Source organism: Synchiropus splendidus, chromosome 9 (genome assembly GCF_027744825.2).
Source record: "Synchiropus splendidus isolate RoL2022-P1 chromosome 9, RoL_Sspl_1.0, whole genome shotgun sequence".
In the NCBI taxonomy this organism is placed as follows: domain Eukaryota; kingdom Metazoa; phylum Chordata; class Actinopteri; order Syngnathiformes; family Callionymidae; genus Synchiropus; species Synchiropus splendidus.
This window is the reverse complement of record NC_071342.1, coordinates 21,022,231-21,045,496: the sequence shown is the minus strand read 5'-3', so window position 1 is coordinate 21,045,496 and position 23,266 is coordinate 21,022,231. Positions and strand designations below refer to the sequence as shown.

Sequence of the window (23,266 nt, the reverse complement as noted above, 5' to 3'; positions counted from 1 at the left end):
CAATCTGTTATGCTGTGCTGCATGACCTTGGAATTACATATATTTTTTTATATAATTCAGACAAATTATATTGATATGGAAGGAAAATGGGCCCCTTATTTACTTTTTTTTCTGTTTTGTTGTTCCATTTTTTGGGACGCATTAATAGGGATTTATGTGGCTTTTCATAATCAACAGTGTATTGATTTAATTTACTGAAATCTAACCTTGTTTTATTGATTTACCAGTCTGGAAATCTTCATTCTTCAATAGATTTTGATTCTGATGCTAAAGGCACATGCTCTTTTATCATATAATTATAGTCACATGTTTTGTCTTTGCGTAAATCCCTGATATGTTTTTATCCGATCATGTTATTATGTCATTTTCTCCTTACATATCTCCTCAGTCAATGAAACTGAGGTATTTCTATCTTAAATCTAACATTACTTTTCATATTTCAGCGCTTTGCTACACTGAGGTTTTCTACTTTTCTGGAAAATTTAGATTATCCATGTAATTTACTCCAGAACAATGTTTCCCCAAAAATGTTACTGACATTTTTTCTTAATTCGCTATGAATCCATTTAAAAAAACCATTTAAAAAAATACTCTATTTATTTCCATTTTCTAAAGTAATGGAATATATAAACTCACCACAGTTTCCAAGTGTGGTGTATTAGAATAAATAAAGCCTAATGTCAGTAGCAGCAGAGCAATGAATCTTAGTCCCATCATCATGAACAAAGTTTTGCTCTTTACCTTTTTGATGCAGAGTACAATAAATTCAATTTATTTTGTTAATTAAGAAAAACAAAGCTGGATTCTATTGTCTCTCAGATTGTCTGTTTGTGCATCCGTTAACTGCGTGGCTCTCAGATGATACATATCTCTTCACGCTCCATCGTCGTCCATCAAAGACGTCCGTGACAAGTCTAAGTACTGGCGCACCGAGGTGAGGAATTTGCCCAGGCCTTGTTACAGCTGGACCTGGAGCCAGGCGGCTGCTGTGCACCGAGCGCCCGCGGGGCCACGCGTACACACAAAAATGTAGTTTTCTTAACCTGCGGTTCAGAACAGTCCATGAAGCCCAAACCACTTATTGACTCCACAACAAGCGTCTTGAGATTCGACTGGAAATAACAGCTCCACCATAATGACTTCTTGTGATGTCATATCTGAAACGACATAACAAACCCTAAAACATACTCCAGCTCCAGTAAGTTATTCATGCATCTTGATTGATTTACGAGAAAGCTTTTAGTTCTCCTCTGATCCGATTTCTTTGTCTTTTTTTTGCGTGAGATCGATGCAAAAATTGAATCGTGCTTGGAGCTTGGGGGAGGAAATGCGGTGGACAATGAGGGTGCAGTGGAGGAATAGATTCTTCCTCTAACTGGGTTACTGTGAATGAACTTTGAGGGAGGTTTTGTGGGACGTCAGATTAGTGGGACGACTCCACCAAGTAGGAATTATGAAGGAGGAGAAGCTGTGGAAGGATGAAGGGAAGAGAAAATGGTGATGGATGCAAAACGCTAAGGCTTGTGGCTCACTGGCTGCTACTCTGACAGATTTTTTTTTTCCAACAAAGGACACTGACTTTTTTTATTTTCTTATAAATTGATGTATATATTGATTGAAGTTTTATATTTTTATCTATATTTTTATTTATTCATTTTCTCACACTTTTTAATCATTTACACTCAAATTATAAATTGCAGTGGCTAGATTACAAGATGACTTTTACTTTATTCTTTCAGCTAATTCTAAATACTGTATCTCACCAAGTTGCTAAATATATTCGGAACTCTGCGGTGACACTGAAATGTTGGCTGCCATGGCTGTAAATTAGATCCAAGGCCACATGGCCAAATGTCACCTTGATAACTTTTTTGTTTTGACCTGTTTGCAGAAATATAAAGTAGAATGATGCATCTCCACTACTACATTACACAGCTGACGGAGCTAGCCAAGAGCTGTTTTACGTTACCTGAAAATTTGTTTCTAAGGCACAACAGAATCATCGTACAATTTCAATTGAAATTTCGTCATAGGGCAGGTTTTTATCGAGAGTCAAAAGTCAAATCACATTCCTTGGACTCTACGTAGTAGACATGTGGTGTGCATAATACACCAAAATAATGCTTCTTTTATGGACAAATGCCTTTTTGTACAAACAACAGGTAAAAGATTTGATGTTTGGGCATCAAACCCGCAAGTACCCTACTGGCGTGGAGCTCCACCAGTCCAAAGATCTTCATCACATCCTAAAAATCCACTGAGTCTGTTCATTGGCTGTGGAAGGAAAGGTTCCAATGAGTCTATGTTTGTCGAGTCTAGACGTAGATGGGGCAGGATGCCGGCCTGAGGGGTCAGAGGGTGGAGACACTGGTGGTCAGTAACTGTGGTGTTCACATGCTGCTGCAGAAGAGCCTGCCAAACATCTCCCTGGTTCATTCAGAAGTGCTGGTGATTATATGTTTCGATGTGAGCAGCGGCGACTCAAAGGAAGTGCCGCACTCACTCGTGGAGACTGACGCTCCTTGTTCTTGGACTCTGTACAAGTGATGTCACCCTCTCGTTGTGAACACATTAGTCCAATAGCTCGACTGTTTGCGCTGTCTGTAAAAGAGGCTGCTTGTTCTGCAGTGAAGCAGCATGTGACTCTTGTAAGAGATTCACTGCAACAATAGTTAGCTCGTGTGATTGTGCTTCATTTGTGGCGTCCCGTTACACACGCCGACGTAGTGACCGGCAACATTGTTCAGCCATCATCCGCCCATCCGTCATCCGAACCACTGCCGAAGATGATGAGCGACCATTGTGGTGGTAATGACTGAATATCGCGTGCCTCTTGTCCCGGCTTTGTTGAAGACATGCTGAGCTGTAAATGGACGCCATCTGTGTCGCTTCACAGTGGAAGCCCGACAGGCTGTGAGCCATGAGCTACTGGTGGCATTTCACTCTGTTTGGACTGCTCTCTGCCAATGTTGTGCCTGACTCCACAAACATTCCGCTTTATTGATGGCTGATCTTTTTGAATCTGTGCATCGGTGTGTGGTGTGTTTTGCCTCACCTCCCATGGTGATGTCGAACACATTTGGAACCCGTTACGCTTGGCATTTTTTAAATTCAGTCATTTTGTCAGTGTCCTCATGCTTTACTATCCCTCTCTTCTCCTCTATTTATTTAATCAGACTCATTCTGTGTTTCAGATCTGTGTGTCTTTGTCGTCACTGTCTTTAGAACCAGGTTTGCTTCCTTCTCTACTTCCTGTGTGTGGGCAAAATTGGTTTATCTATACCTGTGAGGACCAATTGTGGGAAAAGCTCCTCCTTGTGAGAACATTTGGCTCACTTTTCCAGTCATAGCAAGGATATGCCTCATTTTAAGGTTAGAACTTGAAAGTCGTCGTAATAAATGGGTTTAAGTTTGGTTAGAGTCCTGGTCAAAGTTAGACATTTGTTTTGGATGATTAGGTTTAGGGGGAGAAGTTAGGGAAGGGGTTATGGCACTGAGAAACCTTACAAAGTCCTCACAAGGATTGAAATAGATGCGTTTCTACCAATGTGTTTACGTGTGTTTCCTTTGTGTCTCTAAGTCAGAATATTTGCATCAGTGTTTGTTTATCTTCTGAGAACATCCATGTTTTTGTATGCCTTGGTTTGGATGTCTGTATTGTGCGTGTCTGGCTGCACATTTCATTTTCGATCTCTAAAGCAGCACACTCAAATTAAAGTGCATTTTCTTCATGCTGAAGTGAACTTCCTGTGTAAAATAGCGTAATTATGCTAGAACGATTTGAGTCCAGGGTCGTGAGAGTCTTCTCAATGTGGATAAACCAAACCAGGTGTGAAGGCTGTGTTTGAGTTGTTGTGTTGATACGGATTATCTAGGCCAAGTGTGGCCCGAGTGCCAATCCCATCAGTGCTGTGTTGCTCATTAGCATCCTTGACCCGGGTCACTGATACCCTTATCTCCCAGCCCACATCCATCAGTCCATATCCCAGTTATTAAACACTCCACAGCTTATTGTGCTTGTGATAAAGGCAACGAGGAAGTGTGAATCTGTCCTTCTGCTGTGGATTTCCTACTCTCTTACTCGCATTAATGTTCAAATAAAGACTTCTGACTGTATCCTGTCGCGTCGGCCGCTCCCTCTGCTGGGCGAGGCGCGATGACGCACCTTACCAGGTTACACAAACAAGCTGTCGGTGGCCGGAACGCAAGTGAGTAATGTGTCGGCAGCCAAGTCAAACATTAAACTCCAAACCAGGCGTGAGTGAAGGAGCCCTGGATGGCGACTCGACGGTTTGATATGTCATCGTGTGCACACGTGTCATTGAAGATGTGCCGGGCAACACAAGAGGACAGACAAACAGTGACAGCCTTGTTGCAAACAACAAGGTGACACACTAAGATTGATGACTGGATTCCCTGATAGTGGTCAAAGATGTTCCCCAGAACCAACTTCTCCTTCATACAAATGGCTGCAAATAAGAGTAATGTGACTCTCATTCTATATGTTGAAGACATGTGGAGCGTGTTCACTTTTAATAGAAAATCTTTAGCATCATCTTTTGCATTGTGTGCTGGCATTTGTCTGTGTGTTACTTTCTGTGTTTGAATCTCTGATGTCTTTCTCTCTGTGTAGACTGATACGTTTTATCTTGGTATTTCATTTTGTGTGAACGTTATCTCCATGTATGGTGTATTTGTTTGAGTATTTGTGTGTGTTGCTTGCTTTGGGTGCACCAATTTACTTGCATGTCTCACGGTCTTTGAGTGCATGTTTCTGTGTGTGTATCTTAATTGTTAACATGTGTGTTGTCTCTATGTGTAGATGAATGTGCATCTGACATTACTTATATCTTTGTGTCATCTGTATCAAACCTTGAATTTCTGCATTCGTCTCAGAGAGAGAGTTTTTTTTTCTTGTATTTGGCTCTGTGTACTAGCTTATACCACAGTTTGTGTTTGTACCAGTGTCTGTTGTGTATATTGCTTTGTTTCTTGTCTGTTTCCATGTGTGAATCTATCCATCTTTCTATAGCTGTGTATACAGCTACTTGCATATCTTAGTTTTTCTGTGGTGTGCTGTCTGTGTCCATGTATGTCACTGTTAGTGTATCTATGGGTGTGTATGTTGTTGTGTATGTAGCTTTGTTTGTTGTGCACAACCATGATTTGGTGGCATTTGTTTAATGTGTGTGTAAAACAGCTTGCATGTCTGTCCAATCTCTGTGTGTTTTTACACGTGTATTTTGCTGTGTGTATTTCTTTGCGCTCATACTGTATTGGATGAATGTGCGTCAGGTTTTGAAGACCATATTGTCTGTGTGCGTACATTTGTATCAATGCGATTGTGTGTTAGCAGCACTACAGTGTGCGTTTATTGTACCTACATCTTGACACATGTAAGGAAACTGCTATTTATTTTCACCTTTAAAACTCAACAATATAGTCACCAGCGTTCTGTCTCACAACGTGGTGGTCTCAGTCCGCTTCAGTGTCCCTGCTGCCAGTCTTCACTCTCATAATTGACTTTTGCCGCTCTGTATTGAGTTAACAAGAGGCACACGAGGTGAGCCACGCTCCAACACAGAAGTCCCCCACGTTCCGACTTATCAGCTTGACCCATTAATGAGCACACTTAGTCTTCCCGTGAGCTACAGGGGTCTGATATGAGCCGACGGCCCGCGCCCCCTCTTGGACGATATGTTTGTGTGCCGGCCGAACAGCCACATCAATCACCGGCGCGCCACGCCAGTGTTTGCTGTTGCGTTAGACTTATCAGTGCATGGCACCAAGTAAGGGCGCGGTGGCGCTGAAACCAGGTCGCGCGACACTTGAGGGGTGCAGAATGGCGCTTTAATGGTCGCCACCATGATCTTTAATCAGCTTTTACTGCTGCCCTCAGAAAGTTTGCTATCAGGTGGGAGTTCATTGTTTGAAGGAGGCCAGGAGGAAAACCTCATCATCTCTTTAACAGCAAAATGACCCCCGGCTTGTTAGTCAATAAAGCTATAAGAGAGTTGCTCTGATAGGAGGGTTGTTGAGTGTGTAAGGCGGCGGGGCCGTCCCTCAGGAAGCGGTGGGGCATTCAGGCCACCCTGAAGTCAAGCATCTCCACCAACCCCTTTGAAGACTTTGCTCTTTTCCACCTTCTCTCTGTCTGATCCGTCTTTATCCCCTCTCTTCTGCCTCCCTGTGCATCTCTGTTTCACTCACCCTATTCTTGTGCTCTCTTTTATCCTCGGATCACTTCTTTAGCCGGCTGCTTAGCATATCAAAGCCTCTGTGCATTTCCCCCATGGTTTAAGTGCTATTAATGCTAATTGGAGGCAGGGAACTTCTCTAAGTAGCTCTCTGCAGGTCTGTTTGTACACCTGGTGGGGGGGCTCGGTGCGTGACGGTGCGTGAGCCTGCTCGCGGCCCAGCCTTCACCCCATACGCACAAACCTGCTGCCTCCATGAGCGTCCTCTTTCAGAGGTTCGCGACTCGACTGCAACAATACAATTTGCTAAATTTGTCTGCTTTAAGGTCACAGATGGATTTTCAGCTCTGGGCTTGGCTTGTCTCCAGTCAGCCGAACAGAACCGTATCACAGTGGCTCGGCTGCATATATGGCTATTAAGCTAAGATGTTAAAATACGTGGTAATCCTGACACTCTATCGATGTCAGCTGTGATATTTTCATCCAGCTTTTTTCATCCAATCACGGCTGGGATTCGCTTGAAAGTTGGAGTCATGTTGAGAAGCACATTTGTCTGTGACTGTCACTATTGTTATAACAGAGTTTCCAGCAGGATTGAGGATGAGTTCCTTCTGGATTTTTCCATGAAAAACATGCCACGTTCATGTGCACCTCCATGATGTGTTGTCTGTTTGTTTCGATTTCGGACTCCGGAAACCCTGTAGCATATTTTGTAAATCATCCAGAGGAAGGGAAAAAATACCGTGAGTAAATAGGACAGAATAGTTTTTTTTTTTTTATAATGGATTATAAACTGGACAAACAGGGGAAACGTTATTGCAGAAATAATGATGTTAACAAATAAGAGAAAAAGGCATGGTTTTGTGCAGTTGGCCGCTATAAGAACGGCGCCAATGTCCCTTGCTTAGATCACCTTGTTTACTAGTGTCCAAGCACGGAGGTGTTATTAAAAAGTGGAGGGTGTTTAGGTGGGCCACTTTGAAGACCGTCCCACTGCACGGTTTTCCATTACACACACAGCTTCACTGGCTCCCCTCCCATTCTACCCATCCTCAGTGCCTGCGATTGATACTCTTCACATCACATACCGACCGCTAGATGATGGGTTGGTCTCTCTGCAGAAGCTGTGGATGTTGGCCACAGAGTTATCAGAGTTGGACTGTATGTTTTGGGCTCTGGAATGGGCCAAGCAGCTTACCATTATTTCCAATGGTGAAATGACAGACAGTATTTGAGGTTACGAGCGTCCGTCCGTGCAGGACTGATGATGCTAACAGGTGCAGGGGCAACAGTGCTCTCAGTTCTCTTGTGTTTTTGTTTACACAGATATAAACTAGTGGTTTCTCCCCGTGATGAATCTGTCTCGCCGCGCGATAATCTAATGTACAAAAGGCACGCAGCAGACTAATAACGTAAAAGCAGAGGTTAAAAGTAGTATTTCGTTGTGATTAATTAGCCAATTGAAAAAGTACCTTTAGCACCGAGTGGAAGCGAGCAAATGGTCCGATTGTTGTCCTGCACATTAAGTTGCTATAAAAGGTCCCCTCTAAATTGTCTTCAGATGAATTTGTGGTGAAGCCGCCCTAATGCTGTTAGTGTCAGAGAGAATGTATGGACACGGACGCCGCAACAAACGCTCATTAAATGCGTTCTGCGCCGGCACAAATGAAGCCATCACAGCCGGCCTCTGCTGATGAATCTGAAGCGACGCTCCTGTTTATTTTATCATTAGGACTCCTCGCCCAGCAGCCACTTTGTGTTGTGCTACGGTTAGCACGCGTGGCACTGAAGGAGCAAATTGGATTGGTATTACAGTACGTAAGCCGGCGCCTACATCCTGATGAGCGCCGGCAAACAAATTGGATTGCTGGTGTGTAAATCCGACGCAGTTTGATGAGCCGAAGGGGCAAATTGAATTCTCAACAATGTAAATCTGTATCAGCTCGATGGCTCCTCGCCTGACTCCATCCCCGCCGCCGCTTAAATCACACGATTGTTCCCTTCTGTTTCCAGATACAATCTCTCTTGGCCGTTCGCCGCCGCACCTAATCTGTTTTTGATGACTGTGTGGGGATGTAGCCATACATATGTGCGACTGACTCTCCCTCTGGTCCACTCCAATCTCTCTTTTATCCCCTCGCTCTTCCTCTGTCTGTCTTCAGCCTCACAACCTGTACAGTTGGCAGGGAACGATCGCTTTGATTAAGCCATCCATGTGTGTTGATTCTGGAGATTACTCAGATGATTGGACACACAAATGGACCTCCTGTTTCCCCACAAAACATCTCTGATCTGTGAGGTTTCATATCTTTGCTTGTGCTGCTGTAGGCTGCGTCCTTTGATCTGCAGCACATAGATCTTTATTCAGGAATGGCAGCTTTGTCGTCTATCAGAGACTGGAAGAAGAACTTCTGTTTCTGTCTTGGTCAGAAGCGCAGCTGCTCTCCTCTGGACAGCTTCCAGTTACTAAACCAGAGTGGAGACAGCCAGTGACCAGGTCACACAGTGGACAGAAATGAAGGAGGTGAAGAAGAGAGTGCGGGAAGGGTGGAGTTGACTGCTAATGGCAGCAAGAGTGAAAGCGAAGCTTTATAGGACAACAGTAGTCAGTGCTGTGGTGTATGGTATACTGACACAGGAAGCACTTAAGAGACAAAGGTGAAGATGCTGAGGTTGTCATTTGGAGTTCAAGATAAGAAATGAGTGTCAGAAGGAAGTGTGTGGAAGTTCTCACACCAAGTTAGGGAGGACAGACGGTCTGGACTCATGGGGAGGAGGGTCGGTGTTGGGCCAAGAATATCTACTTGCAACTTAAAAAAACCCCTAAACCTTGTGAAGTGACATGTGATCATTGCAAAGATATTTATTTGTCATTGAAAAGTCCATCCAGCAGCAGAAGCAGATGCAAGTCATATTCATCAAATTTACTGAAGGAAAAAAAGAAGAAAAAACACTTGATGCAAACTGTTGAGAAAATCTGAATAAAATAAAAACTGAATAAAATTCTCAATAGAATAATGATAATAAATCCAAGTCTAAATATCATATCATAACATAAAAATAATATATTTAATTTGAACTTCAGAGAAGATATAAGCAAGTATAATTGAAAGTATCGCCATAAAATGTTCTACTGCTTCAACAGTTTTTACTGTTCATAGTGTTCATACTCGACTGGGGGGGTTCACTTTCTTCATTTTTTTCTTTCCAAGATCTCCTCCATTGTTGTCAACTGTCACAGATTTGCAGCTGTGAAGTCAATTCAGTGACACACTACTTCTACCATACGTGGCTCATGTATTAAAACTGAGCGTCTCACGGCCCTAATGTGTAAAACAAAAATCTTTTAGTGGCCCTTTAGGAGGTGCTCGCGGCCCAACCATGGGCCCCGGCCCTATGGTTATGACTGACTGGACTAGAAGCTCAAGACAGGTGAAGGTGGAGGCCTTGCTGTGATGACACTCGATGGCTAAAGACAAAGATCTTGTGGTGTCTCACGACTTACTAACATGATCAGTGGCGCAGTTCCATGTGTGTCACTAGTGTTTGATCAAACGTCCGTATGTGTCCACAGTTATCCCTACAGTGAAGACTTCAATCAGGGCAAGCAGTACATGAACACCAGATGCCCGGCCTGGTGCGACCGGATCCTCATGTCTTCTTCTGCCCGAGAGCTGGTCTTGAAGGTGAGTCCTGGCCTCTGTAAATATTTTGACATTTTCATCTGATGGTTTTGTATTTTTTAACTTGAAATGTGGGCTGTTTTGTTCTCGCTGTATCTGGTTCGAACAGGATCGGACAAGACATTTTTTTAACTTTAATTTTTATTATTTTCTAATAACGATGTAATTGAAGATACTTGTGATTGTTGTTTTTCATTTTTTTCTAAGCATTTGACTGAGGAAAATTCCTGAATTATGATTATCAACCAACATGCTTGAAATTCTTACTAATATTCAGTCACACTTCTCGTAACACAAGCTAATATAAATGACTAACTCAAAACGCTAAAGTCATGTCATAACTAGTGACGTATTGTTCCCAAAATGATCCCACTTCTTCCTCAAAATCACTAAACTGTCTTTTTTAAACGTAACAATCGAGTGTATTAACCCCAGCGTCCTTGTTCCCAACTGCAAGTTCTTCTTTTCCGCATCATCTTCCAGGTGGAATGGCAACCTTTTGTGCATATTAATTCAGACGTGTGAGTCCTGAGTCTTTGACGCTGGATTTAAACCCAGATAATCCTCCAAGAGTAGGTTTCTTACTTATTTGTGGGACAAACACTTTGAACTGTTTAGTCGCACACAAGCCTGCGCACACTCAGACAAAGCTCCTGGCAGGGGGCTCCTCAGGAAGTTTGACTTTCCTTTGAAATGAGAAAATGAGAAATTCCTTCCTGATCTTTCTTCTCTCTGACTGAAGCCCTTAGAAACAATAACCACAATATAATAGAGTTTGCTGACTCCATTCAGGAGGGCTGGAGCTGAACTGCTTCATCAAAGATTGTCGCTCACTCGCAGAGTCGCTTGGAGAAGTAGATCATTATGAAATCAGTGTTCACATTAAGGTTGCATTTAACACGACGGCGAAGTTTAGAACACCAGTGTCTCATCTTGGACGGATCAGTTGATAGCTTTAATTTTCAAGCGACTGATTCCATTACTTTACTAGCTTCAACTTATGTCACCCAAAACTATCATGTCTTTGTGTTTCATCTCAGCAAATTTATGTATTGAAAGATATCCATGTTTGATCTTCTGGCAGCGGGAGCAGATCATTGCTCCTGTATTAGTCCCAGTTTATTACGGTCCTTTTTGGATGCACCTGAAATCACAGGAAGAGCCTGTGACATGAGTTCAACCAAGACATTTTTAGAAAGAAGACGTACTGTGTTTTCATCCTGTGCATATACAGTATAAAGAAGTGTCCATATGTCGGCGTCCCCTTATGACGTAGTCTGAGGAACCAACTCTGTAAATAAGTGCGACTGAGTGTACTGAAGCAGAGGACGTTGTGAGTAATATCAGTGGCTAGAGTGATTTGTTTTGAGGAAGAGGCGCAGCGTTCGTGCTGACGGAGGACTGCAGCCTCTCTGGTGTGTACACACACGTTGATCACAGCCTAAAACAATGGGATCTACTCTTTTCCGGCCGTGGTTGAGGCTATTGCTTCACTCCACTGTTGAGATACGTTGCTATCTTCTTTGGCTGTTAGTTTAGTTTGAGAACGGTCCGTTTGTGACCGACTTTCTCTTCTGGAGAATACAGGTCAAATGAGGGACGACATCCCTCCTCAGACCTGGGGCCTCCTCCCAGTTAAACACCTCACTTGTCTGCAGGGAAAAATGTTGTTTGTAACCGAGATCTTCCTCTTTCTGCACTGGCAAAGCTGGTGACCCCAGGTGAGAGTAGAAGTCCACCGGACAGTGGAGAGCTGTGTCTTTTGACTCAGCTCTTTCTTCACCAACACGTATTTCTGTCTTACTCAGATGTGTTTGGAAGTTACACGACTGAGCGCAGTCAGACCTCATGTCGGTGGGTTAAGAGATAGGAAAGGTAGCATGTGAGGTTTGGTACAGCTCAGGTGTCACTGCAGGAGCGTGACCCCGGCACCTTCCGCTTCGTTGCTGTTGAGTTATTGGTGATGGACGCACAAACACACACACACAGCCAGCATGTGTTTGCTTAGCTAAAGCTAATTGCTTGTAGTGCGGGCGACAGTTAGTGTGTTTCACAGATTGGCCGATGATTCACTGAGCACACGCTCGCCAGCTCTCAGCGTTACAGATTGTGGAGACACGGCCCGTAAACAGCCCGGCGCGTGGCGTCATCTATCATGGCACGCTCGGTTAACTCGCCATCATGTTATTTTCTGCTCGCCGAGCCCTAACACGCCAAAGGTTGCCCGCTGGCTGCGCGGTGCGCCGCCGGCTCCTGGAGTACCGGTAATGAATGTTTAGCCGAGCGAGCGCTCCCTTCCCGCCGCGGGGCCCGGGGTAATTTGTTTATCTGTCTAAAGATTACGCAGCCCGAAAATCCACAATTTTATGCCGCCTTTGTAAATGATCAAGTGTGTGTTTGATGAATGTATCTCAGGTTTGGCAGGCGGACAAATAGAGAGGTGCCGGTGCATGGCCAGCTGGAAGAGGTAGAGCGAGGTGGCGCCGGTGTGCCTGCTGACCCCGCTCTGTCACGGGATTGGTGTGAAGTTAATTTGGATTTCACTTTGTGGTTCATTCTTGAGCTCTTTGTCTCTTTCGTCTCAAGTGCCAGAGTGGAATCACAGCTCCAGACCTCAGCTGGGAGGTGGCTCTTTAAAAAGTCTTCAGTTCAACCAGCGTGATTTATCCTGCCGCGCGAGCGGCTAACGCCGTCGACGTGTGCACACGGGGAAATTGAAACATGATTCCCTCAGATGGGCACTTGGATTGTGACGGGAGTTTATCTGCCGCACAGACAAATGCCCACTTTATAAATGACTGCCCGCTTTTCATCTCCGTTCGACTTCCGGAGCAGAAACATGCTGAAGGCGACAGAAACAGCAACTGTGTGAGAGCCAATAAATCTCCGGATACACAGCGAACGTTGGAGATGGAGGAGGAAGTCGAGCCGAAGAATCGGAAAAAGTTTCTCTTGGGTTTGACTCGTATTAACAAGTTTATCTCCTCACCAATGTAGGACGTCTCCTGCCCTTCATCCTCTGTCGCTGGGATTGTTGGTGGCTTTGGGTATGAATTTAGCTACGAATTAAGTTGCTACATCGGAGGTTATGTAATTGCCACCATCTCCAGTACAGCGACTCTCCTAGGTGCTGGGGCCTCCTCCTTGTTCAACACCTCAACACCCACCCCCACTGTCTTCTTGTGAAGAAGCAGAGGTTCTATTCTGAGTGTCTCCTGGATGCTTGAGCTTCTCTCACTGTCCTGACACCCTGCGGAAAAGAGCATGTGTCTTTGGGCGGTTTGGCTCAGAAGTCCGAGATGTGAACACAAGCGGGTGGCTGAGCTTCTCACCTCAGGCGACTCGGTGCTAGATGCCGGAAACTACGTGTACAGCCCGACTCCACACAAACACGATAAATGCCGGGCAGTGAAGGGTCTGATCTCTGTCTGGCCGGACAACATCGTTGAAATACAACTTTGTCTCAAGCTCCGTCATCAGTTAATATCTGAGGTGACAACGACTCGTAGTACTAGGAATTGACATAGAAATAAGGTGGTCAAACCGATGGTGGTAACTCGGTTGTCGTGCAGCTCATGACGACTTCCTTGGGACATGCTTCGTCGTGGGTCCCCAGCTGAGGAGGAAAAAAGGGACATCGACTGAGGCGCAGACGTGCAGGCTGCACAGCAGGTGGCGCATTGAACTCAGGCCACCTGAGACAGATCCTGCAGTGTGAAACCCTTATGTGATATTTCATTTGTTGAATTACTGATGACTGTGTCAGTCTGGAGGGAAAACCGCTCAGTATATATAGTCAGTTTGAACATACGCAGATGTGATGAACCAAGGAGCAACTGGGAGCAAATTGAAAATTAGTCTTGGGAAAGTTGTGTATGATGATGAAGCAAAACAAATTGAAATTAAATGACAGAAATAAGGCAGTACATGTGATTAGGCAGCGGGGCAGAAAACAATGTCATAGAAAAATACAAATAAAAAAATTCTCTCAATAGTGACGGTGAAGTTTTATTTTCAGGCTTGATGATCGATCTGGAGTAAAGAGTGGGGTTGATACCAAGCAACTTTTTCAGAGCCGGAAGCACAATGTCCTGGAGAAAACTGTGTGTGCGACTTGTGCTGTTCGTGTGCAGACATGGTTAATTAAATTGATGTATTCATGGAAAAAAAGTCAAAGCAGCAAAATCTTGCTCAACACTGTATTTTAGGTGGAGCAACTGCAAATGTGAGCATGAAACATGGAGCTAACTAAAGTTCCAATGATGGTCCTCACTTTAAATGTGAAGTCATGTTACTATTAAAGCGCTCTCTCCTGTTTGTGAGTACACATGTGGAACTCACACTTTTCTCTTCATCTCATCATGTAATCTGCTCTCACAGTTTGTCCACTCTTCTTTCTGCAGCCTGAGAATGAAGACAAGTCGATAGTCTATGATAACATTGGACCCAACGTCTGCATGGGGGACCACAAGGTAACACCTCCTGCTCCTCCGCTATGTGTGTTGTTGTAACTGTACTTGTGTTTTTGTGTGCGTGTATGTCCCAGTGAAATACAGTAATCATTCCTACATTTGGTGATGTGACTATATTTGTGTAAGTTCTAACTTGTCAGCTCAGTGTTTTCTTGCAGCAGCAGTAGTCTAAAGTCACGAATATGCCTCCAGAATTTGAGCAGGAACAGGAAGTCATGCCACAGAGAACTGTCCTGTCATGTTATCGTGCAAAGCCGTCATCTGATTGGTGGGAATAGAAACTATTCAAACCAAACAAGTCATTTTTCACTTCAAAATTAGGGCTGTGACAGGAGAACGTAAAAACCATTAGCAGGTTTGTGACATATCTTTTGTTGGACGAACATATAAATTCTGAATACAAGTCTTTTTTTGTCTCTTATTAGTCAAATAAGCAGTGAAAATCTGCATCAGCTTCTCCAAGTGAAGTTCTTTTGAAGTTTTCTTTAACAGTTTGATAACTACTTTGCAGTATTCTGGGGGATTTATATTTGCACTTTATTTCACACTGTTATTGGTGTGATCAGCCCGAGAAACATGAAATGTATCGATGTGACGTCTGATTAAATATCGACTCTTACTTTCTTGCGAACATGCAAATGTCACTTTGGAAAGTCGTAAAGACTGTTCATGAGTCTTTATGACTATTGGGAGACGGTGACGGAGCGGCGCCTCCACTTGGGGTTTTCATCACCCCTGGTGTGACACCGACGCTGGTGTGTGTATGTGATCTGACCCCCAACACACTGACGGACAGAGCCGCAGCTTCACCTCCAGTCGTCCACACTCGGGCGCTAAAATCACAGCTGCTTATGTTTAAAAAATGTCCGACATAGTTAGCACACAGCTCCAAAAACACACAGCGCTGCCTTGTGAGTTTAACCTGTGTGTCACAGGAGCAGCAGGGGGAGGGGCTTGTCCCACCAGGGCCGTCAACCGACCCGTCCCGGGCCCAGGAGGTCATCCAAAGACTCGTCCTGAGACTTGTCTTTGTGATTTCTGAAAACACATTTCTGCTTATTTTTACATTTTTTTTGTACTGTATTCTGCCACTTTTGTCATAACTTGAGTTCAGTTTTTTGCCTGCTGAAAATTCACGTATTTCAATCACATATAATTCACATCATACTCAATATTTTATTATGTATTATTAAATTAAGTATTTTATGTACAGTATGTAATAACTGCTTTTAGATAGCATAAGCATAAATAAATTAGTGCATGCATTTGTGCAAGTGCATTTATTTTTTATGAATGGACTGAAGTACTCTTAAAACTCATTTTAAATGGTGTAAACTTGTTGAATATATTATCTTAATAGCTAGTATATTGGTGTTTTTTTTATAACAGTATAACCATACAATATTTTCTAATCTCATAAATTGCCCCATTTTTCCATTCCATTTTGCCATTTTCATCTTGCGTAAAAGCTTTCATTTATTTGTCATATTAACAATGACACTTTTTTTTTACATTATAACTTAAATATTTTAAATAATGATTCTGTACATCTGGTTAAAAATCTATCTAAATCACATATTTTTGTATATTTATATTCATGGATGATTTGTTTTATTTATTTATTTAGACTTTTCTTTTTTCCTTTTAATCTAAACTTTGTTTCTTTTATATATTATGTAAGATTTTCTGCATGAAATTGTGAAACTCTTTTAAATGTTAGTAAATGTATGGTTTATATTATTCTTACATTTTATAATTTCTTTAATGAACTCTTTTTTTCTCATTTCTCTCATTCGTATATAAATAATTTTAGCTTCTTTCTGAGTTCAAGAGTTTTTCTTTTTCAATTCTTAGTTTGTAAAAGACAAACACTTGTTATAATTTGTCTCTGTCTTTCATGTTTCATGTTGTCATGAAATATTCTTGATGTATCCGTTCACTGTTTTGGGAAACTGATGGTTTCCTGTTTAAAGTGACCAACTTCATTCACTGGCGTCTAACTGTCTCTGTCTCTTTCCTCGCCAGCCCGTCTTCCTGTCCTTCCGAATTACAGCGGGGGCAGGTAAACCTAATGCAAATAAGCACAAGTGTTGTGTGGTGCAGTGATGTCGTGGTAAATATTAATTTTCTTCTTCATTACAATTCACTCATTCATTGCAACTGTTTGTTTGATTTGCCTTCACGACCTTTTTGCACAAGGTGAAGATGCTTCGACCTGAAGAGTCACGATAATCTCACCAGCTCAGAGCCTCTTGAAATGTTAAGACACTGATGTCCACCGCGTCACGTCACGACTTTGTTTTGGGAAAATGAGAGTTTGTGAGTGAAATGTCTGAGGACAGAACGATGCAGGGTTGTCAGTCGTGGTGAAGAAAGAGCTGAGCCAAAAGACAAAGCCCTCCGTTGATTGGTGGGTTTCTACTCTCTCTAGTGGTCACCAGCTTTCTTGGTACTGCATGGTGTCTGGAGAAGCTCAGTCATCCAGAAAACAAGATGCAGTGCTCCTCCGTGAGGAGACTTCTCTCAGCAGACATTGGTTAATAAAGTAAATTAGATGTAAATAAAGTATTGCAAAATACACAAGTTAAGGAATATTTTCTTATTCATTCTAATTCGCTCTGAAATATTTGTGTGAGAACTTACTAAAAATGTCAAATATTTATTATTATTTTATTTAGTTATTCATCAGGAGTTGCAGACGCATCGGCTAAAAAGAGACAAATGAAAATGTCAGTTATAAATCCAAGCAGTAGAGACAGACAAGCATGGCTGAGGACCATCACCAATAAACATAGATGTGGAGGCCGTGTCCACTGTGGTCCACCAGGTCGACTCCCTGAAGGTTGAGCATCTTCTGCATCCTTCATGACCCCACCTTCTCATATTCATCTGGAAGGAGGCTGCGCTGCTTCCTGACGGTCACTTCAGCGCTCTTCACCTGAAGGTCTTGGGCTGTAGCTCCTCCTCAGCTGTGACTGAGGCGTACCAAGATGTTCTCAGCTGGCAGAAGTCATCCCTCCATTTGCCACAAGACCACGAGCAGGTTGAGTCTCAGACGATTCCCAACCACCTGACCTGACTCGTCGTCTTGTTTCGTGTTTCTGCGAAGGTCCTCCAGTCGTGGGGTGACGTGGTGACATCACACACAAACTTGAGCTGCATCTTGGAGGAAAAAAAAAAGTCACTCTCACACCAGGATTCTAAAACTTCCCTTTCTCTCCGGCTCCCCAGGAAAGAGTTGCCAAAGGGGGGATCAGATATTCCGTGAAGCGCCTCTGTGAGAACACGAGGAGAAACACACACTTGCATACACACTCCAGCACACACACACACACACACACACACACACACACACTGAAGAATCTACACAGCAGTGCTGACCAAGTCGTCCTGACGCCTCATTCACCCTCACCCTCCCCCTCTCCCTTCCAAAAAGTCATTTTCTCTCCATAAAACACTTGTTGAGATGTGGACAAGCGCCCGACTCAGACACATCGCTGACCTCACCGTTGCCATGCAACCCCCATTCCCCTGGAGAAAATCAAAAGAAAGGATGGCCGACTGGACAGACGGGACTTTGCCAAAACTCTAATCGAACGCTACTACATCATTCACCATCGTCTGTGTCTCCGCTCGTGTTTTAAAGTAAAAAAAAAAGAAAAGCAGTGCAATGCAAAACAGTTGTATATTCTTAGTTTATTTGTACAGTGGACAGTGTCACGTAGGTTTTAACGCTTTTGTTGTCCAGGCTTTTTTTTCGTTTGGAATGAGAACACCTTGATTGAAATATATAATTCTATTTTGTCGTGTGCACAACACTCTGCTATGCCTGACACAGTCTCGTTTTATATCCTTTTTAAGAGAGATAATTTATGATTCGTACCAAAACGGAGTCGGTGGAGCCGCCGTGAATGTTTTCAGCAGTGCCATAGAACCATGCGAGTATATACATATATATATATATATAAGATGTTTCTCTCTCACCGTATGTCGTTATAACTCTAACTTATTTCTACTTAATATTATGAATGTGATATTTTAGTTAGCTTGGGTCTCTTTTTGTTACCGCGTCATGGTGCCAAGCTCGCAGACGACCGTCGAGGTGTTGATTGTGTTAAGACTTTTAGGAGCCGAGTTTCCATGTAGCCTTCGACACTACAGCCTGTGTGGAGTGATCCTCACCCACTCTTTCCTGCAAGTGGACTTTCTTTTCTGTCGTCTTGTGTGAGTTGTTTGCAAAAATCTGCTTGTTTTTGTTCCCGCCGCAGTTTTCTTTCACTCCATCTTTAAGAGTCAGATAGAGATTTTTATGGTCCATATAAACGCCTCCGGACTCGACTGTAGGTGATGCAGTTCTCAAGCAATAAAAACCGATAGAGCTCAAATGTTTGTCTCTTATTTCCACCATAAATGCACGTAGAGTTGCTTGCGCTCACTTTCCTCTTAAACAACAACAAAAACTAGTGTTTACCATTGATGCACTTATAAAAGTTGATGAGGCACATTTTCTTGCAGTAAGGATGTTCATGGTCAGTTTTCATGACCATAGCATGACATGAGGAAAAAAAATGACTCGAGTAATTGCTGTGCAATTCATTTTGCTAGGATTTAATCGACGGAAATGTGTGGTTGAATAATAATAATCATAATCTTAATTCGATTTTCTCTTTTTACGAGAGGTTATTGTTTTAATTTTGTTTATAATGTATATGTAATATGCGTTCCAAATTAAATGTAATTTCATGTCTGCTCTATTTTAAATAATTGAATATATTTTATATTTTCCCAAGTAAAAAAAATATATTTATTCATTAGTTAATTAATACGTCATTCTCCGTCTCATAATTGTAACATTCGTTTCTTCATTTTAGACTATTTTATTTAATGTGTCCATCGTCTTTCTCCTCCTGTTTCTTGAATTAAAATTATTTTGCAGTTAGACACGTAAAATTCACTTCGATTTTTTTGTTTTTTTACAGTACAGACAGTCGAAAGAAAATACATTTTTGTCAGTCAGAAAATAAAACCTATAAAGAAATCTCCAAGTCATATGAAATTAGAGTTCATGTTGCATTAGGTTTTATTTTCCTCTAAAATGACACTAGTATTTCTCTTCTTTTGAATCTAAAGATGCCTGTCTAGTGTTGGTTTGTTCAGTGTTGTCTTCGCTGTCAAACTTTTCGTGACTGGTTACGTCAAGTTTGATGAACAGTCCATTCATGACTGAAATACACTTTTCTCACTGTACACACAGACAATAAAACTTTCCAACTTCGTGTACTCTATTTTTCAACATGATGATTTGGAATATTCCGATTTTTAATTCTGCCTCTATTGCAAACGAACTCTTGGCTTTCTGTCGTTGTGGAATTTCAAAGAGCGTAACGTAGATTCTCAAATGCAACGAAATAAACGCGTCAGTGCTGGAAGGTAAAAACATTTAAGTGACTCTATTGCGCTTTCACGGATTGACTTTTCTGTCCTATATTGTTGAAGCTTTTTAAATGTTTGAATTTAATTCAATAGTACAGTTGCTGTGGCTGAAGACCAAAGTTCGTAATGTAATAAATAACTATACAAATAGGTTTTGTATTCCAAAAATATTCGCATACTAAAAAGTAAGTGAACCATTGGACAATTTTGCATTTCTGGACATGATCTGCGCTCTCGCGTGCACCGATGCACTGCTTTGTTTGATGGTCAGTTTTCTACCCCGTTTACTCCTCAGAAAAAACAGCCATGCAATAAATATAATACGCAACTATTCGTTTTAAAGAGTTTCACCCGAGCATAAAAAAATATATATTTTCCGTTTTTAGCCGAATACGAGTCGAATTAAAGGAATAAATCTCATACGATCGGTGTGGAAATGATGGTCCAGTTTTGTGATAGTCATGAATTTATCTTTAATTAAATTACATTCATTAAAACCCATCGTAACACAAAAATAAGGCTTGTTAAATAATTTATTCATAATACAAATCTCCTCTGACTCTCTGCAAAAGCAACAGAAAAGATGCTCCGGTTTGTTTCCGTCCGCAAACACAGTTATTATTTATACACAGTATTTATGTACAGCGCGCGCGGGCGCCAGAAGCAGCAGGTGAGGAGAAGCACATAACTTATTCAGTAGAAAATCTATATGTACACGTGACCCTGGTTCTTCGGAAGCCTCTCACACCCGGAGGTTTAAAACATGCGCGTTATTCTGGGAGAAATGAACGTGAAGCTGCCTGGACATTCATGACGTCACGCCTTTTGCGATTGCGTAAATGGCCTCCACCGATCCAGTCTGTGTGAGAATATACATTTAGAACTCCTCGGGAGAAAGAGTCTTCCTCTGTTGTTGGGGATACAGTTCCTGGGCTGGTCACAAGGTGTCCGAGCTGTTGCTGCAGGGGCTGACCAGCGCCAAGCTCGTGCTCTTGTGCTTCTTCAACAGTCTCGTGATCTTCTCGTCGTCCGAGTTCGGGTCCAGGGGCTTGTTGTACTCGTCGTCCTCCTCGTTGTCCGAGCTCTCCTTCATCTTCTCCGTCTCCGAGTCGTGCTTCTTCTTGGCGGAGGCCATTTCCGCCGCGTGCCGCTTCCGCCACTTGGTCCGGCGGTTCTGGAACCAGACCTGAGGAGGAGAGAGGCGCCACGTGAGCTCAACAGGTCCGGAGGACGGCGGTGGCACGCGACCCGAAATCGAGCTCTTTTTTTCATTTGTTTGATCGGTGGAAGACACCGGAAGTTCCTTCATTACCATGTATTAAAATTGTACTTTTATTAATGATGATGAAAAGCAATGCAATCGAGTTTAATGTGCGTCATTATTATTTTAAAAATGTTTTACTTTGGATGTCGAAGCCCCACGCGTTATAATAAATAGAATTGTTATTATGGAAGTGTGTTGTTGAATTAAAGTCTGGAAAAAATCATGTTCATTTGCAGAAGTAAGCAAGAAATACAATAAAAAATAAATAACGCGTCGAAGTGTTGAACCAGCGAACCATCCTTCTGTAGATATTTTTGTCACGCCTGATTTAGGTTTTTCTATTTTATCTGCGCTCCAAACCGTTCAGGTGAACCAACTGACTGTAACATTTAACGGTCTCTGTTTAAAAGAAAAGTAAATGCAAGGGAATTCACTCTTCATACTTTTAATTACATTTTAATAGTTTTTTTTTTTTTACATATTTAGTCTATTATAATTTTAAAACACAATAAACGACAGATAAACGAGGTAAATAAAAAGGTATTGTTGTTTTATTGTTTTAAAATAAAGGAAGCAATATACAGTTGGTGAAACGAGGCACAAACAATTTTCTGACCACTGATATTAGTGTTGTTTTTACGAATGAAAGACGCTCACTTTTGAAAGTCAAGTAATTATTGAGGCCTCTTGTAGATGAAATAACTATATAAATACGTTATTTATTTTCAGTCTAATGTACTGCAATTGCATTTTTAAAAAATGTATCGATCAATTATGTTCTTATTTTTCATATATAGTTCTTTGTAAGAATTAAAAATAGTTGAATAAGTTGAATGTGGAAAAAGTACAAGTCGCACAAAGTACAATTTCAGCCCAAAGTTCTGACGTTAAATGTGAATGTTTTGCATGGGGAATCTTGTTTTCGTATTTACGGTGCGAGAACGTTTGCGCCCACAGATGTCACGACAATAATTGGCAATAACTGGGTGTGTAATTCTAAAAGGCCGTGGGCTGGAAATGTTGTCAGACTAACACGGCAGCACCGGGTCCCGTACACACCTTGACTTGGCTCTCGGTCATCCCGAGAGAGTAGGCCAGCCGCGCTCTCTCTGGTCCCGCCAGGTACTTGGTCTGCTCGAAAGTTTTCTCCAGGGCGAAGATCTGCTGCCCTGAGAAGGTCGGTCTGGAGTGTTTCTTCTTCCCGTCCTTGTCCACCATGAGGTTGGCTTGAGCTGGAGAGACAGCCACAGTTAACACCCGCTTCTGAGGAAGGAGCGAGGGTGACAGAGTTGGAGTGAAGGCTCCGCTACTTACAGGGGCACGGTACTCTCGGGTCCCTCCACGGGGAGCCTTGCATCACCCCGGGCCAGAAGATCGGCGCCCTCCCGGGGAGCTCGGCCAGCGGCTTCGGGTACCGCGACACCGCCGGGCTGAAGTACATCCCCGCGGCGGCGGCGGCGGCGGCGGCCGCGGTGGTGGCGGCCAGCCCGTTAATCCTGGGGAAGCCGGAGAGAAGCTGGCCCGCGGTGGTGATGGGTCTGCCCAGGATGTCGCTTATCCCGTGCGGGGTGGCGCCGGAGATCTGGGAGTTGAGGCTGGACAGCGACGGAGCCTTGAAGCCAGCCGGGCTCTGCGGCAGCGCGTACGGGAACAGCGACGTCTTCATCTCGGTCATGTTGTGCAGCGCCGCCAGCGGCGTGCTGCCCAGGACGAAAGCGCTCTGCCGGTTCGCCTCCATCTGCCCGACCGCTAACATCTGTCAGCGCGAACCAGCGGAGCTCGCGGCGCGGGGAAAAGAGAACCGGCGCGGCGCGGCGCGGACTGCTGGTGCCGGAGGTCCAGTCCCGGCGCTGCCAGCAAACTCTGGAACAAGTCGGAATAAAGTTGCTCAAAGTCCACAACGCGTCTCGGAGGTGGCAGCTGGGATGAATCCTGGCTCGGTCCCGACTGACCTGCGAGTGCTGGCCTGCTTGTGGTGGAACCATGAAAGGGTCCGTCTCTGCTGGGAGGGACGCGGGAGCGGCTGATAACCGCGCCGGCCACCTGCACGCACCTCCTTCCTATTGGCCGGCGGCGAGCAACGCCGCGCGCTGATTGGTGGAGCGTGGGCTGGTGCTGCCTTGACGGGCTGTCGAAAATAAGAACTTCCAAGCGATCTGCAGCTAAATAGAAGCGAGTGCGTTTATTTACGAGGTTCACCTGAAACACTCACAGGCG

The 23,266-nt window shown here is 43.3% G+C and overlaps 2 protein-coding genes across 3 annotated transcripts in view; one reads left to right on the top strand and one right to left on the bottom strand.

Annotated features, from left to right (window-relative positions):
* The window catches only part of LOC128764591 (inositol polyphosphate-5-phosphatase A), a 131,134-nt gene extending 112,194 nt beyond the window's left edge, over positions 1-18,940 (top strand). The window contains exons 13-16 of one of the 2 annotated variants that reach the window (XM_053874493.1): positions 9,772-9,883; positions 14,284-14,352; positions 16,378-16,465; positions 17,584-18,940. In XM_053874493.1, the coding sequence (XP_053730468.1) occupies positions 9,772-9,883; positions 14,284-14,352; positions 16,378-16,458 (262 nt within the window). In that variant the 3' untranslated portion in view covers positions 16,459-16,465; positions 17,584-18,940. The remainder of the gene's footprint in view (positions 1-9,771; positions 9,884-14,283; positions 14,353-16,377; positions 16,466-17,583) is intronic. The other variant, XM_053874492.1, reaches the window with a different exon arrangement.
* A 1,311-nt stretch (positions 18,941-20,251) lies between these two features.
* Positions 20,252-23,012, bottom strand: nkx6.2 (NK6 homeobox 2). The gene is made up of 3 exons (XM_053875503.1): positions 22,364-23,012; positions 22,109-22,281; positions 20,252-20,971 (listed from the first exon to the last, which is right to left on the bottom strand). The coding sequence occupies exons 1-3, from the start codon at positions 22,803-22,805 to the stop codon at positions 20,723-20,725; spliced, it is 864 nt and encodes a 287-aa protein (XP_053731478.1). The 5' UTR covers positions 22,806-23,012; the 3' UTR covers positions 20,252-20,722.
* Positions 23,013-23,266: the final 254 nt, after the last annotated feature.

What these genes read in the sequence shown, in the direction of transcription:
- nkx6.2 (XM_053875503.1), bottom strand. Translation starts at nt 22,805, where the DNA reads ATGTTAGCGGTCGGGCAGATGGAGGCGAACCGGCAGAGCGCTTTCGTC. An exon ending in CCCGAGAGTACCGTGCCCCT is followed by an intron (nt 22,282 to 22,363) that starts GTAAGTAGCGGA and finishes CTGTCTCTCCAG; the next exon opens with CTCAAGCCAACCTCATGGTG. An exon ending in TGACCGAGAGCCAAGTCAAG is followed by an intron (nt 20,972 to 22,108) that starts GTGTGTACGGGA and finishes TCTCCTCCTCAG; the next exon opens with GTCTGGTTCCAGAACCGCCG.